Source organism: Cyanistes caeruleus, chromosome 1 (assembly GCF_971803275.1).
Source record: "Cyanistes caeruleus chromosome 1, bCyaCae1.hap1.1, whole genome shotgun sequence".
Taxonomy (NCBI): domain Eukaryota; kingdom Metazoa; phylum Chordata; class Aves; order Passeriformes; family Paridae; genus Cyanistes; species Cyanistes caeruleus.
Window position 1 is genome coordinate 38,141,974 of NC_141701.1, and position 19,553 is coordinate 38,161,526.

The window sequence follows — 19,553 nt, forward strand, 5'->3', positions numbered from 1 at the left end:
GACTTAGTGTAATTTGATTAGGAACAGTCATAAGATAAACAAAAATTCTTTGCACCAAAATGGAAATTTGTCTGCCATTTTCACAAGGTAGGCACTGAAGTTCTGAAGTTTTCATTGGTGCAAAACACTGTAGAAAGCTATTGCAGTAACATAGTTCATGAAAATGAAAGTTTAATTTGGAAATCAGAAAATTTATTTTGCCCTCAAAGTGCAATTATTTGGCAGTGTTAAGCTTAGAACTAGTAAACACCGTGAATGGTTTTAGTTTTTCTTTTTCTAGAACAATCAAAATTCTTATATCAGCTCCTAGTAAATTACTAAGAATTCCATTAAATAAACACCAATTTAATGGCCCAGTACAAACAATCCCTTCTATTCAAACTTCAGCTAGAAACATCATATTAGAAAAATCACTCATGGTTATTCTCATTTTTTTAATTCTCGCTCATTAGTATTTAAATGGTCTAAGAGCTCACCAAATTAACTTGGACTGAAGAAGGTTTATAAATGTAAAATGGTAGCTCTTCCAGAATAATTCCCTGAAGATTTGTTGTTTTGTTTTTTTAATTCCACAGTTAAGAACTCCTCTCTTGGTTTATCTCAACGTAGTGTGGAGTAAGAAATCTACCTTCTCATATCCCTGAAAAAGAGCTGAACCACCAGTTTGTAGAACACATACTTAACTCCAGAGCAGACAGCTCCTGGTGAACAGAACTCTCCCCATTTCTCAGTTTTAGATGAAAAAGTTTTTAAACATAATTTCTTTGCTTTAACCTCCAGGTGTGCTCCTGGGGAACTCTTAGATTATGGGCAGAACATGACCATTACTAAAGCAGAATTGTAACTGTTAGAAGTTGAGTTCTAGTCTGTAATCTGAATTCTTTGATGTTCAGCAGACTTTTTTTGGAAGGTCTGTACTGGAAATTTTGAAGATGTACAGTAATGTACATAACATTTCCAGCCCTTTGAATGTGAAACCTACATCAGAATTTATTATGAGTAGACAAAGGCAAAGAAAGTTGATTTTCAAAAACTAAGCAATCTTATTGTCTCAGTACTAAACCCAAATAAATTTGGCTTAATTAAAGCAAATCTTACAGAAAGCCAGCACAACAATGAGATTTAAACAAAAATAAAAAACAAAACCAACCAAACAAAATAAAAAACAAACAAAACAACAAAAAAGAATTTTATTTTAAAGGCTGTTCAGCTATTGAAAAATGTGTTTGAATTTCCTTTTGAGAATACCTTAACTGAATTTCCAGTTTTGTACAAGCTTCTAATTTGTGTTATGCTTTTCTTTACCAAATAGTCCTCTAATACCTTCCCCTCTGTGAAGTAACTGCCCACTTTAAATCACCTCATCCCTGTTTTCTTCCTTTTAAGTTACCTGTTTTAAGAAATTTAACTTGGGACCAAGGATTCAATGGAAATGCTTTCTTAAAAGAGAGATCCTTAAGAAGCAGAACCAGCACTATACACTCAAACTTGATCAAACTCTCTAAGAACCAACAGAGGTATTAAAATAATCTCCCAGTCACAAAGTCAATTCTGTAAACCTCAAATGAGTGTAGATGGTTCTGCTGCAGTTTCAATCTAACCTCATTCCAGGACCAGTGCTTTCCAGGCTAAATAGAAGCAGCCCCATTTTTAATGTTTTCAGAAACCCACCCCAATTATACCCATCCTACAAGAACACCACAGTCTGACTGCTTTTGGCATGGCATTGATTCAGGATTTATCCCAGGCTCTTGCTGCTGTCTCACCTGCCCAGAGACCAGCACATGCCTATGCTGAGGCCTGCCAGCTTTAAGCAGCATGAGCAAGGGGGAGATGCATCTCTGTCTCTCCTCTCTGCACAGAGTAAGATAATTTAAAGACCATGGGAGCTGTAACTTAGTGCAACCAACTAAGCAGGGAGCTAGCAAATAGCACCTCAGAGTATTTGTTTGCACTTCCTTGCTTCATTTAATATTGGACAGATTTTCACCAAAGAGCAAGAACAGCATGAGATAACTGTTAATATATGCTAATTATACAAGTGTGTCCAGGAGTTTAATTAAAGCAGAATGTTTACAAACATCTCAATATGCTTCTGAGAAAGAAAAACAAAAACAAATAACTAACAAGGCTGTGTTTACCCAGAATAAATAGTTACAGATGAGTTTTCTTTAAAGAAAACATTCAGGTTTTGATTATTTCGCTGTTGTATGATAAAGGATTTCTAGGGAAGTCAAGCAGAGGTGAAGCCTGAGCCTTTCCTAGGCTGCTTACAAGAGCAAGCAATAGGATTATTACCTGTATTTAATGGAAATTAAATGGAACTCCCAACTTGGCAGCCTCACTGTTAAAGATTATCATCCTCTACCAAGTTCTTTCTCCCTTGCAGCCAGTCTTAACTGCATATCCACATAGGTCGGCACTCAAAGAACAGTTTTGTGCCAAAAATGCCAAGATGTTAGCTACAAGTGACAATTTATAGTAATAAAAGCTATGACATACAATTAAGAGACAAAAGATTCCATAGGTTTCCAAGTACTGAGAAACAGTGAAATATTTAAACACAAGCATTGACACATTTTTTTAGTGCCTGACAAAATAATCTTGGCTTCTGGGACCACCAGTTACTCTCAGCTGCCATCAAACACTAAAATTTCACATGTATTTGAAACAAAGAGATTGTGATAATATGTAGCTGTAGGTTCTTGCATAAGAGGGGAAAAAACAATTTCATTAACCCCTTTTCTTCATGTGTCACTGCTTAATCAATAATGGTCTTCAGAAGTAATAAGCAATGTAACTTTACCTATATTCTGAATTGAAATATGCCAAAACCACAGACTGTCAAAAATCAACAGCACAGACTTTGGCCTTGCATTTATATAAACAATTGTTAGTATATCACTTATAAGGTACATGCATAATACATGACAATTCCTTTATGTTTAGGCTTAAATATTTGGCACACAACACAATCACCCCTTTATCACAACATAAATTTGGAATAACACAAGAAGTCTTGTCTGAGATCTTAAACATAAAACTTTAATTACTTAGCACATGAAATGAAGTATGATTAAAATCATGCAGATATTCAGACTGCAAAACAAAATACTTCAAATACAATTGCATGTTTAAAATCTACTCAGTCAAATATCTACTTTGAGGTAAAAACATAAGAATATACTAGGCAATTATAATCTTAACATAAATAAACAAGTATTGATATTTTCAGAACAAAATAAACATGGGAAACAGCAATTTTTAACACACACTGGTACAAGAGATACAGCCTACCTACTTTCCTTCAGAGTGTGATCCACTCATCTGATACAAATCCAAAAATACTAAAAAACTGCATACTACTAAAGCACAGCAGCCGGTTTCCCCCAACATAAGACTCCTACTCGCTTACTGCAGCGTTGGGGCAGGTTTTCTGAAAAAATATAGAATTTCAAACATGAAGGGCTTTAGTTATACAGCTTCCAAACAAGCAAAGTGAAAGCTGCACAACCAAATCCCCAGTGAATACTACAAAATGCCTTTGGCCAAAATTCCAAATATAAAGAACTGAAATTCAGGTAAAAAATATGTCACCAATTAACATGTTTATGCTGCCATCTGCATGCACAAAAGTAGACCAGTTCTGTGTTTGTGCACCTCAGTGTATTTTTGTTTGGGGTTGTTTAAGTAATTGGTTGTGTAAAGAATCACGTTGCAGCACAGGGTCCAACTGCATATTCAGATTCAAAATGACCACAGGCCTCCTCTAAATCACATAATTTCCCCAGATGACAGTGGTCTCTCACATTTTTCTAACTTTCAAGAAGAAAAAAATTCTTACTTATTTTCATCACAAGTAGTACAACTAGAATACAAATAAGAACATTCTATTATAGTGTGCAACAACTGAGGTTTGCATCTCCTGAACTGATTCACTTATATGAGCAACAATACAAGGAAAATGACATATAAACTAGAATATAAATATTATACTACACCATGAAACACTACAAATAGAACGTACAAAAATTATATTAGGGCATTAATTATCTGTAAACCTATTAAAAAGAACACCTTAATATTAATACAGTTTGCAAGGTAAACATAACCTACAGTCTAAGTTTTTAAATGGCTGTTTGTCAATGCAGCATAGAACATTTCCATAGTGCAAATCTTACCAACTGTACGAAAGATACTGCCCCCTTCAGAAAAATGCTCCTTTCCCCACCCCCATCAAAACAGTGAGTCACAAAGTCCTATCTCATTTCACATTTAGTATAAGATGTGGGTTGAAACATACTAACATACAGAACCTTAATTTTAACACTGAAAAAAGGCTGAATAATGTTGAGAAATTAAAATAAACAATGTTAGATATGTTATAGCTGGAAGACATGAAATCCAAAAATATGACCCCTGGAAAAGAGGAAATAAAAAGACATTGATATCTCCTTTCTTTCATCTGTTGGAAACATATAGTGTGACAGTACAGCAGGGCCCCTATATTGTACAACAACCACAAGATTACTTTAATTGCTGAAGAATCACAGTGTTAAGTATATCTGCTTCTTGTAGTGTCAGGCTTTCATCTGTTAGCTCTTTATTTGGAAAGGTAGTCACAAGAACAAAATCCGTTGTTGCAAAAGCTGGACGGGACTGGATAATGAAATCTCGAATGTGCTTAATCCTGTAAAAAGGATATGGACATGAAAACTCCATATGACTCCATCTCTGAACATTAAGATGATCAGAGAACACCAAACCATCAAGCAGACTAAACCACTAAGTAAATTCTAGATTTCACATTTCTCTTTGATCCAGATGACTAATGGTTGTAGCCTATAATCTTTTGGTTCTTGCATTAGAAAAAATTTATATATATATATACATACAGGAACAAAATTTGTAACATGGAACTGTATTGTAAACTGACACCTAACATATGAAATCAAGTAACTTCAACATCACTGTCAAAAGTTTCATTATTAATTAGTATATTCCGGAAAGGTAAATTACTAATGGAAGAAAAAATCTTAAAATATATGGTCACAGTGAAAAGAAAGCAGAGAGGAATTATTAATGCACTTCAATAGCAAGAGGTTTCCCCTACTTTCACTTCACAGTGAACTTCTGAACAATAGTTAGTAAAACAGTCACATAAACAGTACAACAATAATAATTTAATTTTATATGACATGGATAAAAAAAATAGTATTTTAGAGATAAAATACTGAAATTTGAGGTTCTTCTATTAAGACATTAAGCTGAGAATAAATATGTGGAGATCTTTTGTAATTAATAAGTTGGCAAATTTACTGTAGCCACATAAGCAGGGATTTCAGCTTTCTATCAGTCTTCAAGGCCTATGACATAAGTAATGCACTTTAGAAGCTGATTTTGATCATATATATGGCAAAGATAACCACAACGATTCAGAGTCGAGAAAAAGTTAATAATAATTAAACAAGCTCCTGTCAACTCAGTCTAGGTTGTTGCAGATGTTACTGGCAAGTTTATGACTTCTGTCCTTCCATGCAGACAGAAGAACACACAACTCAGCTACCAGAGGCTCCCAATAAGCCCCATGGTTTGTCTCAGTCACTTCTCAGCAGGTGCTGTGAAGAAAGGATCTGGGCCTGTACTCTCAGGATATATTATTAGGTCTAAACTCTCAAAAAATACTGCTGTATCTTCCTCCCTATTGGCATCTCAGCTAAAATTTCCTCACTGTGGTCTGTGTCTAGTTAGGTAAAGAAAGCTACACTTTGTCCTTATTCTGAGCCAGGAGGAAAAAATGGAAACAGATGAGCTCTCCATGTAACAATATTAACATTGAACTGGGTCCCTGCTAACACCATTTCCAAGTCAGGATTGAAGTTGCAGCCATGTTCTAACCCAACTGTACAGATTTCAAACTAAAGCTGGCTTTAACAGTGCTTCAGCATGGGTGGAACTGCTTCCCAAATCTCTGCCCTCTGCCCAAAGATCTCTCAGCAGTGGAGAGCAGAGCTTTACAGAACCTTGCACTAACACAACCTCTTAGGCAAATAAATGGGGTTGGCCAACACCATTTGTGGCACTGCCTCCAATGTCAATAAAACTGGTGCCAAGCTCCAATCAGCAAAGCTACTAACAAACTGAAAACCTTCATCAAGTTCACACACTGCCAATTCTTATGAGATGACCATCCAAAACAGAAGTTGGTTTTCAGCATCATGTCCAACTCATATGCTGGAATTGCAAATGAGCATGAAGTGTCTATGTTTCCTTCTGCATATAGGCTGCAGTCTACACTTACAGCTTGTGTCATGTTTTGTCACAGCCTTGAGTATAACAAGGTAGAAAGCTGGAATTCTTGATTGTGGGCCACAGGATTTCTCTGCCCATAGTGTGGACTATATTCCAATTGAGACTGTACTCCACACTTTGCAATAAAATACTTTCAGAGTGTTTCCCACATCATCTCCCTGTTCCTCCCAAGAAGGGCCCAGGGCTGGGATGACTATGTAGATGGGCTATACAGATTTCAGTTGTCCTGGGAACAGTTACAACTTGTACTGTGTCCTTAAAAAAATCAAAATACATAATTGGTTAAAAAGTTTGTACAGAAGTTGCAGTTATTAAACATATTGTGTTTCCAAGTACAGAATTTTTGACTGTCAGTTTATCATATATCCATGTAATGAAAGGGACACAACTACACATTTCGGCAAGGCTGGTATATCCCTCTTTTTGATGTCTTGCTGAAACTCATTTAATGACAAAACACAGATTTATTGAAATAGTTACTGTTACCTATGTTGATTCAGAATCAATTTACCTGTGTGTTTGATTAAATCTTTGTATTAACCGGCTTCCATCTGCTAATCTAATTTGAATTTTAGTTGCTGGCATGGAATCATCAATCAGAACAGGTGCATTAAGAATGGATTTCTCCTCCTCTTCTGGGGAAGAAGGTGTGCTGACTATTTCAGGTGTAAGGCTATAGGATTGCAAAAAAAGAATCAAACCAGATGTTACTAATGGAACCATGACAAAGTAATCTGAAATTTTCAGTCACAGGAATGAAACAGCATATGAATACAGAGCACAGAACAGATTCAGCTTTTTTCACCTTCCAAGTTTTTGCCCTTCACCACTGAAAGCTTTGAATCGCAGTCTGGGCTTCACATATTCCTGTTCTTGGTGATCTTCCATATCCAAATTTACCTGGCCACCATGAACAAGTCGCTGCAGTTCCAAAGGAATTTCCCTTAATTACAAAAATAATACATTACAATAATTACACTTTCAATTACATTCTGAACTGAAAAATAAATCATTCAGAAACTACACACACAGTATGAGTCAATATTTGTATTATGTATACTTTGAAAGTCACATTCAATTGTTTTATGAATTGATTTCATCCTAAAAGAAACAAATCAGTGAACTAACAGTCAAAACCTAGAACATACTGACAGCTGAATCATAGAACGAGCTAGGAAAAAAATGTGAATAAAAAAGCTGTTGTAACAACTACCATTCAGAGTTAAAATACCGAAGGAACCAAAGTATTCCAAATTTTTAAGCGCCCCATGCATCTGGTGACAGAGTACATTTTATTGGTTCAGGCAAAGTCTGGAGCTTTTAATAATTGTAAGGAGAAAGGATTTTTCTTCACTTCAAAGACATACCTCAACAAAGTTGTCATCTTAACTTACCCTCTTTTAACAGACTCAAGAAATTGAGCATTTGTTGGATCTGAATAGGATCTCAACTCGCCATCATCTAAACTGAATCCATTCCTCCACAGCTTCAGCAAAATCTGAACCTATGAAGCAAAACAAACAAAAAAGTGAAGACAAATAAGGCAGCACAATTTTGTACAGACTAGTTACAGAAATTTTGATCTATACTAAACAGATTTTGTACAAGACCACAAAAAAGAAGGCAAATGACGAAGTAAGAACAACACATTGTACTGTAACTGTCATGGTTAGATTAGTTTTGAAAAAGCCCAATAGTTATAGACTACAATCTTCTTCTAGACCACTTTCCTACCTCGGGAAAAAGAAACTCTTAATTTGCTATCCATGACATAACGTATGATACAGAGAGGGTGCAGTGTTCCAATTACTTTCAAAAGAAGTAAACAGTTTTATTGAGAAATTAAGAAATAAACCATAAAATTAAAAATTACTGCTGATATGTAAGTTACAGCAAAACCTACACTTTTCTCAAACTATTACATGCTGAGCTCCAACAAAGCTGAAAGTAGCTCCATTTAGTTCAAATGCCAAGAATCCTGGAAACCAGCCTCCTTTGCTCCCTTCTTATTTTGCTACATCCTACATGAAAGGTCCAGCCAAGACCTTCTAGCTTCAGAACTTCAAAACCTCTCTTCCTTCTAAATGCTTTGCCATCCAGCAAAATTAGGCTTCCTCAGCCAGTATAACTGGCCTTCCCTTAGAAAATGATTTATGCTCCCAGTTATGGAAAGCCCACTCCAACCAGATTCTGGCTGGGTACAGCCAGCTGTTACTTGGAATAGAAGGATTACTGAAGGATAGAAGGCAGCAGCTCCATGTGTGGCATGACAGCACCCCCTAGCCAGAACCACATCCCTTGGCCTTCACATTTGTATCTAGACAAGCTGAAAATTTGCTTTAGCCATTCACAAAAATAGCAAAATGCAGTGTTTCTCCCCACCCTCTCCTTCACATCCTGCTTTTGAAGTGATAGGAAAGAAAGGCCTCTAACCTGCTGCTTCACCTTCCCTAGAATATATCCATGCCCTCCAGTTTGAGATGGGCTGCTTTGCAAGCCATAACAAAAACCAATTCCTAAAAGGATTAATATGTTAGCATAGCTAAGAGAATTCAAGACAACACCTGGTGGAAAGTAACTGAAAATGAGGTGTGCTAAGAATTTTAAAGTAATTTACATCTGACAGCTCCATAATGGAGGCCTTAGGGATATTCAATAAACATCTCTTTAGAAACTTCAACAATTTCTACTGAACACATAGATAATATTTAGATATTATTTTTTCCTCACAGACATAGTTACAGTAATACTGCCATTTCAAGCTATAAACATGATTATGCAGGCCTCTGTTGGAGGTTCTGATTTCTGCTATGAATTTTACTTACATCCTGGTTTTCTCCATATATGTATTCAGAGTGCTTTTGTGATGAGTCACCCAATCTGTATCCACCACCAGAAAATGACTGAAAAAAATACAAAGAAAAGCTTATAAAATAATTATCTGAAACAGTTTATTAAAATTCTTACCTAAGTGCAAACAAAAAAAAGAAAAAAAAAGTCACCCACAAGCTTGCTTCTGTGCTAAAAAGTGATAAAGGTACTGTTCTATCATGCATTTTCTGCGTGGAAAATTATATCTAGTAGCCACGGTAAGGCTAAGCAAGCTTTGTGACACATTTCAGCTTCTGTTCTGTACAGTTTTTCATACATAAGAATCAAAGAATACTTCAGGTTGGAAGAGACCTTTAAATGTCACAAACTAGAATGCTTCCAGGAATGGGGAATGCACCACCTCCCTGAGCAACCTGTTCCAGTGTTTTACCACATTCATTGTGAAAAAGGTCCCTCTTATATCTAGTGTGAATCTACCCTCTTTTGGTTTAAAACCTTTACCCCTTGTCCTACCAAAACAGGGCCTGCAAAAACATCTATCCCCATCTTTCTTAAAGGCCCCCTTTACCTACTGGAAGGCTGTAATAATGTCTTCCCAGATCCTTGTCTCCTCCAGGCCGAACAATCCCACCTCTCTCAGCCTTTCCCCATAGGAGAGGTGCTCCATCCCTCTGATTATTTTTGTGGCTTTCCTCTGGACTTATTCTAACAGGTCCATGTTCTTCTTGTGCTGTGGATCCCAGAGGTGGTTGAAGCACTCAAGGTGGGCTCTCGCCAGACTGGAGTGGAGGGGCAGCATCCCCTTCCTCACCCTGGCACCCACACTTCTTGTGATGCAGCCCAGTGCATGATTGGCTTTCTGGGCTGTGAATGCACATTGCTGGGTCATGTCCAGATTTTCATCTACCAGTACCCACAAGTCCTTCCCCAGAATTGCTCTCGATCACTTCATCCTCCAGCCTGTGCTGATACTGGGGGTTGCCCTGATGCAGATGCAGGATTCCTGCATCTGGCATTTTTGACATCAAGAGGTTCCCATGAGCCTACTTCTTAACCTTGTCCAGTTCCTTCTGGATGGCATCCAAGACCTCAGGCACATCAACTGCAACACTCAGCCTGGTGTCTCAACCCCACTGTCTGTGTTACTGATGAAGACATTAAACAGCACTGGTCCATTTATGGATACCTTGTCACCAACTTCCATCTGGACACTCAACTGCTGAATACAATTCTCCATGAGCAATTCTATAGGTAAGATTTGGTATGCAAACTTAGTCTGGTTTCTTATTTAGTCAATTGTAATAAAAAACAAAGCACATAATTCAAGTTCATGATGATTTCTAATGATTTCCCCTGAAATTGTTAGGTTCTTTTTCTTTATTTTCTAGAGCAAGCTATTTGAACACAGGCAATATAAAACTGTGTTGAGCAAATCTGCTATTTGCAAATCACAGAAAGAGGCACTTGCTATCCTTGGTATCCTGTGGTTTGATGAATTTCAGATGTAAAGAGAGATCAACATATTTCTTAACTTTTACCTTGGCTTTACTGAAATCACCAGATGCTCTTGAGGCTTCATCTAATGGGACAGCCCCATGTTCTTTTGCTTCCTTGAAGAGTTCAGCAACAATTTTACTTGGATTATTAGAAGCCCCAGAAATCTGTAATCCTCTATATTCTGAGTCACCTGAATAAAATCTTAAGAATAGTAAGGCACATAAGCAATAAAGTTTTAAATAACAAGCACAATTTTTCCATCCAAAGAAAAAAAAAATTAGTGAACAAAGAGACAAATCTGGCACAAAACCTTTTCATTCTGATAAATGTTCCACTTGGTTCCAACCATCTTAACAATCCAAGCAGCATTATATCAAAGATACTTGACCAACAAAGAACCAAGGCAACTTCTGGAACAGATCTCAAAGATCAGAGGGCAAGGCCATATGTTTTAAGTGAACACAGTCCTGATGGAGCTGGGCATCTTATGTGGCTGTCACCTACTCCCAGAAAGACTGATTTCCTCAGGGGTGTCCTGTGCATGGGATTGTGCCTGGACTAGAATATAAATTCACAGCTAACACCACCTTATCAGAACAAGTATAAAACTGTTCTTGGAAAACCTGAACAGTACCACAATTTGATTTTTTAATTCAAAGATCTAGCATACATCCATTCCCAACAGTACCAGGAATGGAAATTTTAAAATAATTAACCTTTCAAGACATTTTAAGACCTCAAGAAACTGTCGTGCAAGCTAATTTGTGGGGTTTTTTCTTCATAGCACCATTACTAGCTCTTGAAAACAAAATGTTAAACTACAAATAATTCTGTTCAAAACTGTATCTGTTTGATGCTAAAGATCAAGATATTCCTCAAGAATTATCTTGCGAAAGGCACTACAATCTCTAAATACCATTGGAATAGATGCTTTAAAAAAATCTGTATATAAATCAAAATCCAGCAAACCTGAATGTTTTGCCCAAATGATTATAGGAAGCTTTAATAACAAATTACTGCTTACAACTTTCCTCAACTTTTACACTTAACCTCTTGGAGTAAGGCAAATCAATTAATTCATGTGAAACTGTCTCTCAGACCAATGCTTTCACAATGTGTTGTGAAATCACCAGAAAAGAGTATTGGATATGAAGGTACTGTACAATCATACTGTTTTTATAACGCCACATAATTGTCAGTCCCTGAGTAACACGTCTCCTTTGTATATGAATCTATGTTTATTACTCCAACTACAATTTATATGGAATATTTTTAATTATTAGATTTAAAAGAATAGTGATAAGGATATGAAACAGGAATTCTTATCAAAATTTGTATTCAAGAAAGAAAGGAAATACTCAAATATTTGAGCAATAGATACAAAGAACAACTCAGGATATTTAGAAAGACAAAAATGTTTTTGAGTACAAAAGTTACAACTTTTATGACCATACAAATTAAGGTATCTACAGGTCCTACATCACTCCAGCCAGGTTCTGCTAAATATAATTTTACAACAACAGTGTACAGCTAACACTCTAGTAAGTCCCCTAGCTGTTTGTGGGACAGACTTAGCTCACATGCATTTTGAAAGAACACGAGTGAACAAACTGTGACACAAACCCCAATTACTTTCACAACTGTTAAATTATTTTTTTGTTTTGTTTTAAAAATACCTTTGGTTTTCTTTGTCATCGCTCATGCTTCTCTCTGGTTTTCTCAACCTTTTAAGAGAATCCAGTTTAAGACTGTCAAGAGAATAAAAGAAAACATTTGAAGATGACTGGTGCATAAACTTTGTATCTAACTTCTGAAATAACTTATTGTTCAGAAACTAAGAATATCGAGTTGTGTTTTCTGGTTATGGGGGTTTTGTTTGGTTGCTTGGTTTTTGGGGTTTGTTTTGGTTTGGGGTTTTTTTTTGCCAAAGTACACAGCCATGAATGCTTCTCAGTGAACAAGGAGGAAAGGAAATACGTATGGCAGAGTCATTTTGCATTAAGAGTTGGACTGGATAGTCTCTATAGGTCTGTTCCAACTGAACTATTTTTTTTTTCTAGCACAGAAGAGCAGCACTGTTTCCATGTGATTAATGCATTGCTCTCATCTGAGAGCAAACTGATGTCTACGAATTCATCTCTTCTTTCTCACACAGAGTCCAGTATGAATGCCAACAAATAACTAGTATTTGCCAACTATCACACCAAAGTATTTGAGACAGGGTACTGCAGCTTCTCCTTTGATTGGGAGTGGGAAGTTATAACTTCATGAGATGTATTTGTAAATGGAGCTGTTTGCTTTATTTGTCTGTAAATTTAGTTCTGTGTTAGTCAGCTTAGGTGGTTTCACCAAAAAAACAAAAAAAACCCACTCAAAACCCCTATACTTCCAAGTGTCACATACTCTGCTAAAGTTCTCTCTTCATGAGATCTGCATTTGCAGTGAACTCAAAGCATAAGTGACTAAGATCTTTTCTGTTGTTTGACCTCCTTTAACACAGAGATCCATATTGGCAGCAGTGATTCAAAAACAAGCCACACACAAGATTTGTTATGGCATGTCAGTAGTTTTATAAACACTTCCCTTCTTTTAATTACTTTTTTTAAAGATTAATTTAAAAATGGCAAGATACTTTCATAAAAAACAAAAATCCAAGACTATGCTGAATCTTCAAATGTTATATGAACTGCAAACACTGCAGTTTAGCAGTGTTTTAGCAAAAGCTGGACTGAAATATAGATATGCATTTTTCCTTCCACCTGCCCAACCCAGATAAATTCATTAAGAAGCCCTTCTTATTTCTGTCACCCCATAGGAACCTACTAGGGAACCCACTAATAATTTTTAGAATCACTATTTGTCTCATCAGTCGCTGCCATAAATACAACACTGAAAGCAGCTCACTTGCCAAGTTTCACACAAACTGCTGGTTTATGTGCAAACTGCTGCTGAATTTTGAAGAAGCAAAGAACTGCAGTAATTTTCTGATACAGCAAATTTCCAAATTATATCTGTGTTAAAAGAGAGCAGCACAGCATTTTGCTTATAGAATCTAACATGAAGTGGGTTTAAAGTGTTTTAGAATACCTGGAATACCAATTGGTAAAAAGGCTCCTAAATAAATTTTAAAAGCATTCTGAGAAGACAGACAACGCATTATTGCAGGGATTCACAATTTTTGATTATGAATTGCTGTAGATTGCTTTTAATACAAGGAGGGGATCCTGCTTTTAATACAAGCAGGAATGACAAAATTTTGTGAGCTAAGAAAACACCTATCCGTGCATTTCTGAAAAACAAAATACATCTTACCTCTGTGATACCTTTGGGGTACTGATCTTTGTAGCTGTTGGCTTGTCAGAACACAATGACTGTCTTTTAGCTTCATCTTCATATAACTCTGCCAAGGCCAGCTGTAGGAAACAGAACTCTTTTTGTAAGTCTGTAACTCTGGAACTACATATAGAATAGAAATAAGACAAAAATTAATGTGTAATATGCATCTCTCCAGAAAATTAGAAACATCAACATGAGGAACCCTAACTAAAATTCAACTTCCTTTGTGCTTTATGAAAAAAAGCCAAACTACACATAGGTGCCATTATGACTTAGAACTTGTACTCTGCTATCCTTTGGTTTCCACTGCTTCACTGGCTACAAAGAACCTGTATTAGATTCAGAGTCACAAGAGTAAATACGCACAGAGATATTAAGCATGAGCACATTAATGGTAACGAAGTGAAGCAGCAACCTAACCCTCTGATACAAGCAAATAATAAATTTTACAAACACTTTACATAGATATGTAAAAAACATAATTCAAATAAGCTTGTACTGGGATGGAGAACAAATTCAGTCTTGCTGACTTGAATGCCTAGAACTCCACAAATACTTACACAAAGCCCAGCAACTTTTCCCGTAAAGACTCTCAAAATGCTGCCATTTCAATGGCAAGTTCATTCTTAGGAAGTTATGCAAGGGAGATGCAATGTCATTTCAGCAATCTTTCGTCTTGAATAAGACTCTACTTTGTCAAATCATCCTCAGTTTTTCCCAAACCACTCTACTCACTCTATGCAACTGACATTGACATTTTCATACACACCAGAAAAGGTATTAGGCTACAATTTCATTACAGTTTTATTACACTAATTTATTTACACTAATTTATTACACAATTTATTACATTAAAATAAAATGAAATATCATCTGTCCTTGAAAACACACTGCTATGAATACAGGGCATTAATCTCTATTTTTTGTTGTTTTTATAATATTATGAGGTATCTTCTGCAGGGAAAAAATAAATATCAGGAATTATATCCATTAAGAAAATTAAGTGGAGAAAAGACAGTAAAAAAAAAAAAAAACAAACCCTGCTGAAGGCCTCTATTCCATCTGAGAATAGAAGAAAATACCTTTCAGATACATAAAGCTGATGGGTAAGTCATAAACAACATACCCCGTACCATCCCAAATCCAAGGACTGAGGGATGCTGAGGGAGCACAGAAGGGCATGGCCAGGCTTCTGTGCTTTCCTCATACCCCATCTCATGGCGTGGCACCACAAATCAAGTACAGACCCAGGAGAGTACTTCCTTGGGGTTTAACACTTTATCAGTAAGTATCTAGCCAAAATGCCAGTCTGCTTTAGCTTACCAAGACCTTATGATCCATAAGTATTAACACAGAGTTTATTAGTGTTACCTATTAAAGTAATATTAACAATATTAATTATTTAACAGTAATATTAACAGTATTAAAGCAATCCCAGAGGAAACACAACAGTAACACTGGTGAAGAGAAGGCTCCAGAGAGATCTCACTGGGGTCTTTCTGTACTTAAGGGGGGCTTAGAAAAAAGAGGGAGAGCGACTTTTTACATGGGTAGATAGTGGTAGGACAAGGCAGAATGGTTTCAAACCACAAGAGCAGAGATTCAGCTTAGATATTAAGAAGAAATTCTTTACTCAGAGGGTAGTGAGGCATCAGAACAGATTTCCCAGAGAAGCTGTGGCTGCCCCATCCCTGGGAGCGTTCAAGGCCAGGTTGGATAGGGTTCTGAGCAACCTGGTCTAGAGGAAGGAGTCCCTGTCCATGGCACAGGGCTGGAACTAGGTGGTCTTTAAGATCCCTTCCAACTCAAAGCAACCTATGATTGAAGCAAAATTAATCTTAAGAAGAACATATGAAAATTCCAAATAATAACCAAGAAATGAACTATACTCATCTTTCTCTGTTAATTATGTATAATTAAATAGAACAGGGACAGTTTCAGTTACTAAGTTTCACCTGTTTTCCAATCAAATTCTTGCTAAAGGATTTTGAACCTTCATAAGGTGTCAAACTGCGTGCAAAAAAAAAAAGAATACCGCTAAAAGGGTTTGTAAATTAAGCATTTAAGTAGTAATGCTGAATTACATTTGTGATCATACTCTACTTTTCCCACATACACCTGGGAAAAGATCTTGTCCTTAGTCTTACATCACGGCAGAGGCTGACATTTTCATACGGGACAACACATTTGTATCAAATAATCAAGAAATGCAACGGCCCTGCAATAACTTCAAGGGCAGTTAAAACCCAGCTAGTGAAGTGTCGGGAGAGTCCTTCCCGTTCCCCGGACAACTGAACACACGCCGTTCCCTAAAGGGCCTAGTGCTCTTCCGGAGGCATCCTCCCCTTTCCAGCCTCAAAAGGGGCGTGGGAACTAAAGGCAAAAAAGCCGGCTGGGCTCAGAGGGCACGTCGGGGCAGTCCCGGCGGGGTACCCGCACACCGCCCGCTCCCCTCAGGGGCGGCCCGAGGGAAGGCCTGGGGCGCCCCCGAGGGGACGCCGCGCTCGGCCCGGCCTGGACGGCCCCGCCCCGGGAGCGGGGCGGCACCTCCGCCCTCTCACCTGCAAATCCCGGGCGCTAGGCGGGCGGCCGCCGCTCCGGGGCTGCCGATCCCTGCGGCCGCTGGCGGCCGGAGCGGCGGGCACATCCCCGTCCGGCTGCGCGGGCGCTGCCCCGCCGTCCGCCATCTTGTGGAGGCGGTGGCGAGGGCCGGGCGGGGCGTGGCCAGCGCCGCTGGGGCGGCCGCCATGGCAACGGGAGGGGCCGCGCCGTGCCCACCGTACCGGCCTGAGGCCCACCGGAGGCCGCTGCCCCGATCCTCACAACTTTACAGTGCTTATGCACTTCAGCAAACAAAGCTATTAGCGTTCATTCGTGGCCAATTGTATAGCTTGTCTATCGGTACTCAAAGCCCTGCTTGCTGGTTGGATGTCTTGTTTCTCATGCTGCTTAGTCTGCAGGTGCATTTCTTCCATCCATGTGAGGATGGGGTCCACTGAGTTGGTGGTCAAAGAGTTGGTGGTTGCAGTCGCCCACTGCCAGAATTATGTATCACAGAATCAAATAGGCTGAAATCGAGTCCAACCTGTGACCAAACACCAACATGTCAACTAGACCATGTCACTGAGTGGCACATCCAGCCCTTCCTTAAACGCCTCCAGGGATGGTGACTCTGCCACCTCCCTGGGCAGCCCATTCCAATGTCTTAACCCCTTTCTGTGAAGAAATTGTTCCTAATGTCCAGCTTAAACCTCCCCTGGCTCAATTGAAGCCTATGTTGCCTCATCATGTTGCTGGGGAGAAGTGGCCAACTCTCACCTGGCAGCAACCTCCTTTCAGGGAGTTATAGAGTCGTAAGCTCATACCTGAGAGTTCTTTTTCTCAGTCTAAACAATCTCAGCTCCCTCAGCTACTCCTCATAGGACTTGTGCTCCAAACCCTTCACCTTCATTGCCCTCCTCTGGATCCTTCTCTTTCCCTGAGTTACTGCTCGGTTCTTCTGACTCCACTCTCGGTGGCTCTTGTCCAGACAGACCTTTCATCTTGGGATTGTCTTCTCTTTTCCTTAATTTTTTTCTTAAAACTTCGCATGATGCCATATTTTCTGGGGAGTCCCTGCCATGGTTCAGGGTCAACTCTGTCTGTGTGCTTTCCAAACTCCTCGTGTACCTCCAGCCTGCTCACTGGTGGGGCAGGGTGAGAAGCAGAAAAGGCCTTGATGCTGTGTAAGCCCTGCTCAACAATAGTCAAAACGTTGGTTTTCAGCCACAAATCCAAAACACAGCATTTATGGAAAATTCATTCCATCATAGACAGGATGAAGAACTCTTGACTGTGACTGGAGAGCTGAACTGCAGTACTGTGAAACTGTAGCTGGAATAGCCAGCTGAACATCCTAAATTTTCTCTAGGGCTGTTCAGCTCAAACATCTGCTGCTTTCTAATCAATCTCTCTAGACCCTGTTGACATTGGATTACAGTCCAGAAACACTGGGAATGGTGGCAAATGGAGCTGGGATCTCATGGAACTGTTTAAGCTGGACTATTAAACTGTGCACTTCATGCCTTCATAGTCAGCCAAACTCTCAGTGCGAATGCAGACAGAACCGTCTGTCCTGGTCCACAAACAACACAGGAAAAACCATATGATCCAGTACCCAGATCCATCTCAGGGGTTGATGGTGACGCTGCTCTCTACACGTGTGACAATATTGTTATTATGGAGTATGTAGATATGAATGCTGTTTTTTTTCTACAGAGTATATTGTGTACTTGACAAGGAGGAATGGCATCACTGAGGAGATATATTCCATGTATACGTATTTATATATCATTGTATATATAATACATTTCATGCAGCTCCCACGTTCTGAACTTTATATGCTGATGATGTATGCTTGCAAAGAATTCTTTGCTTGATTGAGATAAAAAAGGAACCTGAATAGAAATAGGATCTTCCCTCAGCTGGCTCCTGTTCTTTAAGCATTTGTATGAGGACTATGCCAAGTACAAAGATTTAGTCATGTTATTTCATTCAGCCTTCCTTGGGTTGATACTAGGTGTGCAGCTGCTGTCTAAGTCAAAATGTCCTGTGGTGATGCAGACTGAATTAGCAGAGAGGATGTCTAAACTGTAATCACTTTAAAAGCCAAATAACTTTATTATAAAATCAGGGGTTTTTTTTATAATTCAGTGTTCCATATTTTGACAGGCGTATCTTCCCTAAACATTGGCATTATTCCTGTCTGTCTTTCTCTGTGATTGCCCCCTCTGCTTAAGGCTGTCAACAACATTTCAAGGGATCACCTGAATGTAGATCAGCACATAATTATTTTCTCAGTGAAATTCATATTGTCACAAATATCTGGAAATTTAAATTTGTGCAACCCCAAGCATCCATTTTAATTTGCATAACATTATTCTTGTGGCCAATGTTTTCTCACACAGCTATAGATTTAAAACAGTTAATTACTACCTGGCAGCTCCAGTTCTTTAATTAAATTTGGTATTGTATTTTTCTTCATGTCTAAAATATGCTTCAACTATCCTAGATATTTTCCTTCTAGAGATTAAAACTAGTGGCATTTCCTTTTTGGCAGCCAGGTGTTTTTTGCCCAGAATTTCACTACAGTGTCAATGCTGTCCAGAAACAAACATAAAACAGTACTAATAAAAAAATAACAAATATAAATTGACAAAATTCTCCATGCCAGAGTGTGGAGAATCCAGATATGTAAGACAAAAACTTCTAAATGCACTTCTGAAGCCGCAGTGAACTATAATCTTTTCTTGATTAGAGAACTTGTTTCTCTCTTACCCAAGAAGCAAGTCAGTAATTGCTGATCTAGCATTTGCATTTAAATTAATTTGCTTGATTTTTTGACAAAAAATGCATAGTCCTTTAAAACTGGTTTTGTGACTAGTGGGCAGCAGGGAATTCCCTGATGCTATTGCTTCTCCATGAGCTTCAGTCCCATGAAGCTTGTGCTGGAAAGGGAGGAATGCAATAAGGAGGAAGGCATCTGTGCTTTGTGGTTGTGAAGCAAACTGTGTTAGAGGGAAATTTCCCACAGAAAA

At 38.3% G+C, this 19,553-nt stretch overlaps 1 protein-coding gene across 3 annotated transcripts; it reads right to left on the reverse strand.

The window, feature by feature from the left end:
• Positions 1-3,024: 3,024 nt before the first annotated feature.
• UBXN2B (UBX domain protein 2B) lies at positions 3,025-16,673 on the reverse strand. 3 transcript variants are annotated; one of them, XM_023921009.2, is made up of 10 exons: positions 16,125-16,508; positions 15,933-15,987; positions 13,954-14,054; positions 12,318-12,389; positions 10,683-10,842; positions 9,138-9,215; positions 7,707-7,816; positions 7,118-7,255; positions 6,824-6,985; positions 3,025-4,690 (listed from the first exon to the last, which is right to left on the reverse strand). In XM_023921009.2, the coding sequence occupies exons 1-10, from the start codon at positions 16,148-16,150 to the stop codon at positions 4,528-4,530; spliced, it is 1,065 nt and encodes a 354-aa protein (XP_023776777.1). In that variant the 5' UTR covers positions 16,151-16,508; the 3' UTR covers positions 3,025-4,527. The 3 variants fall into 3 exon arrangements, with proteins under 3 accessions (XP_023776777.1, XP_086743527.1, XP_023776778.1); XM_086887401.1 differs by lacking the exons at positions 15,933-15,987; positions 16,125-16,508 and adding an exon at positions 16,539-16,673; XM_023921010.2 differs by lacking the exon at positions 15,933-15,987 and having other exon boundaries at positions 16,062-16,466.
• Between the last annotated feature and the right edge of the window lie 2,880 nt (positions 16,674-19,553).

Bases quoted from the DNA above. Each gene is read 5' to 3' on its own strand.
- UBXN2B (XM_086887401.1), bottom strand. From the start codon at position 16,664: ATGGCGGACGGCGGGGCAGCGCCCGCGCAGCCGGACGGGGATGTGCCC. The intron at 12,390-13,953 runs GTAAGATGTATT...TTCTCTTGACAG, and splicing joins ACCCCAAAGGTATCACAGAG to TCTTAAACTGGATTCTCTTA. The intron at 9,216-10,682 runs GTAAAAGTTAAG...TATTTTTTTCAG, and splicing joins GTGATTTCAGTAAAGCCAAG to TCATTTTCTGGTGGTGGATA.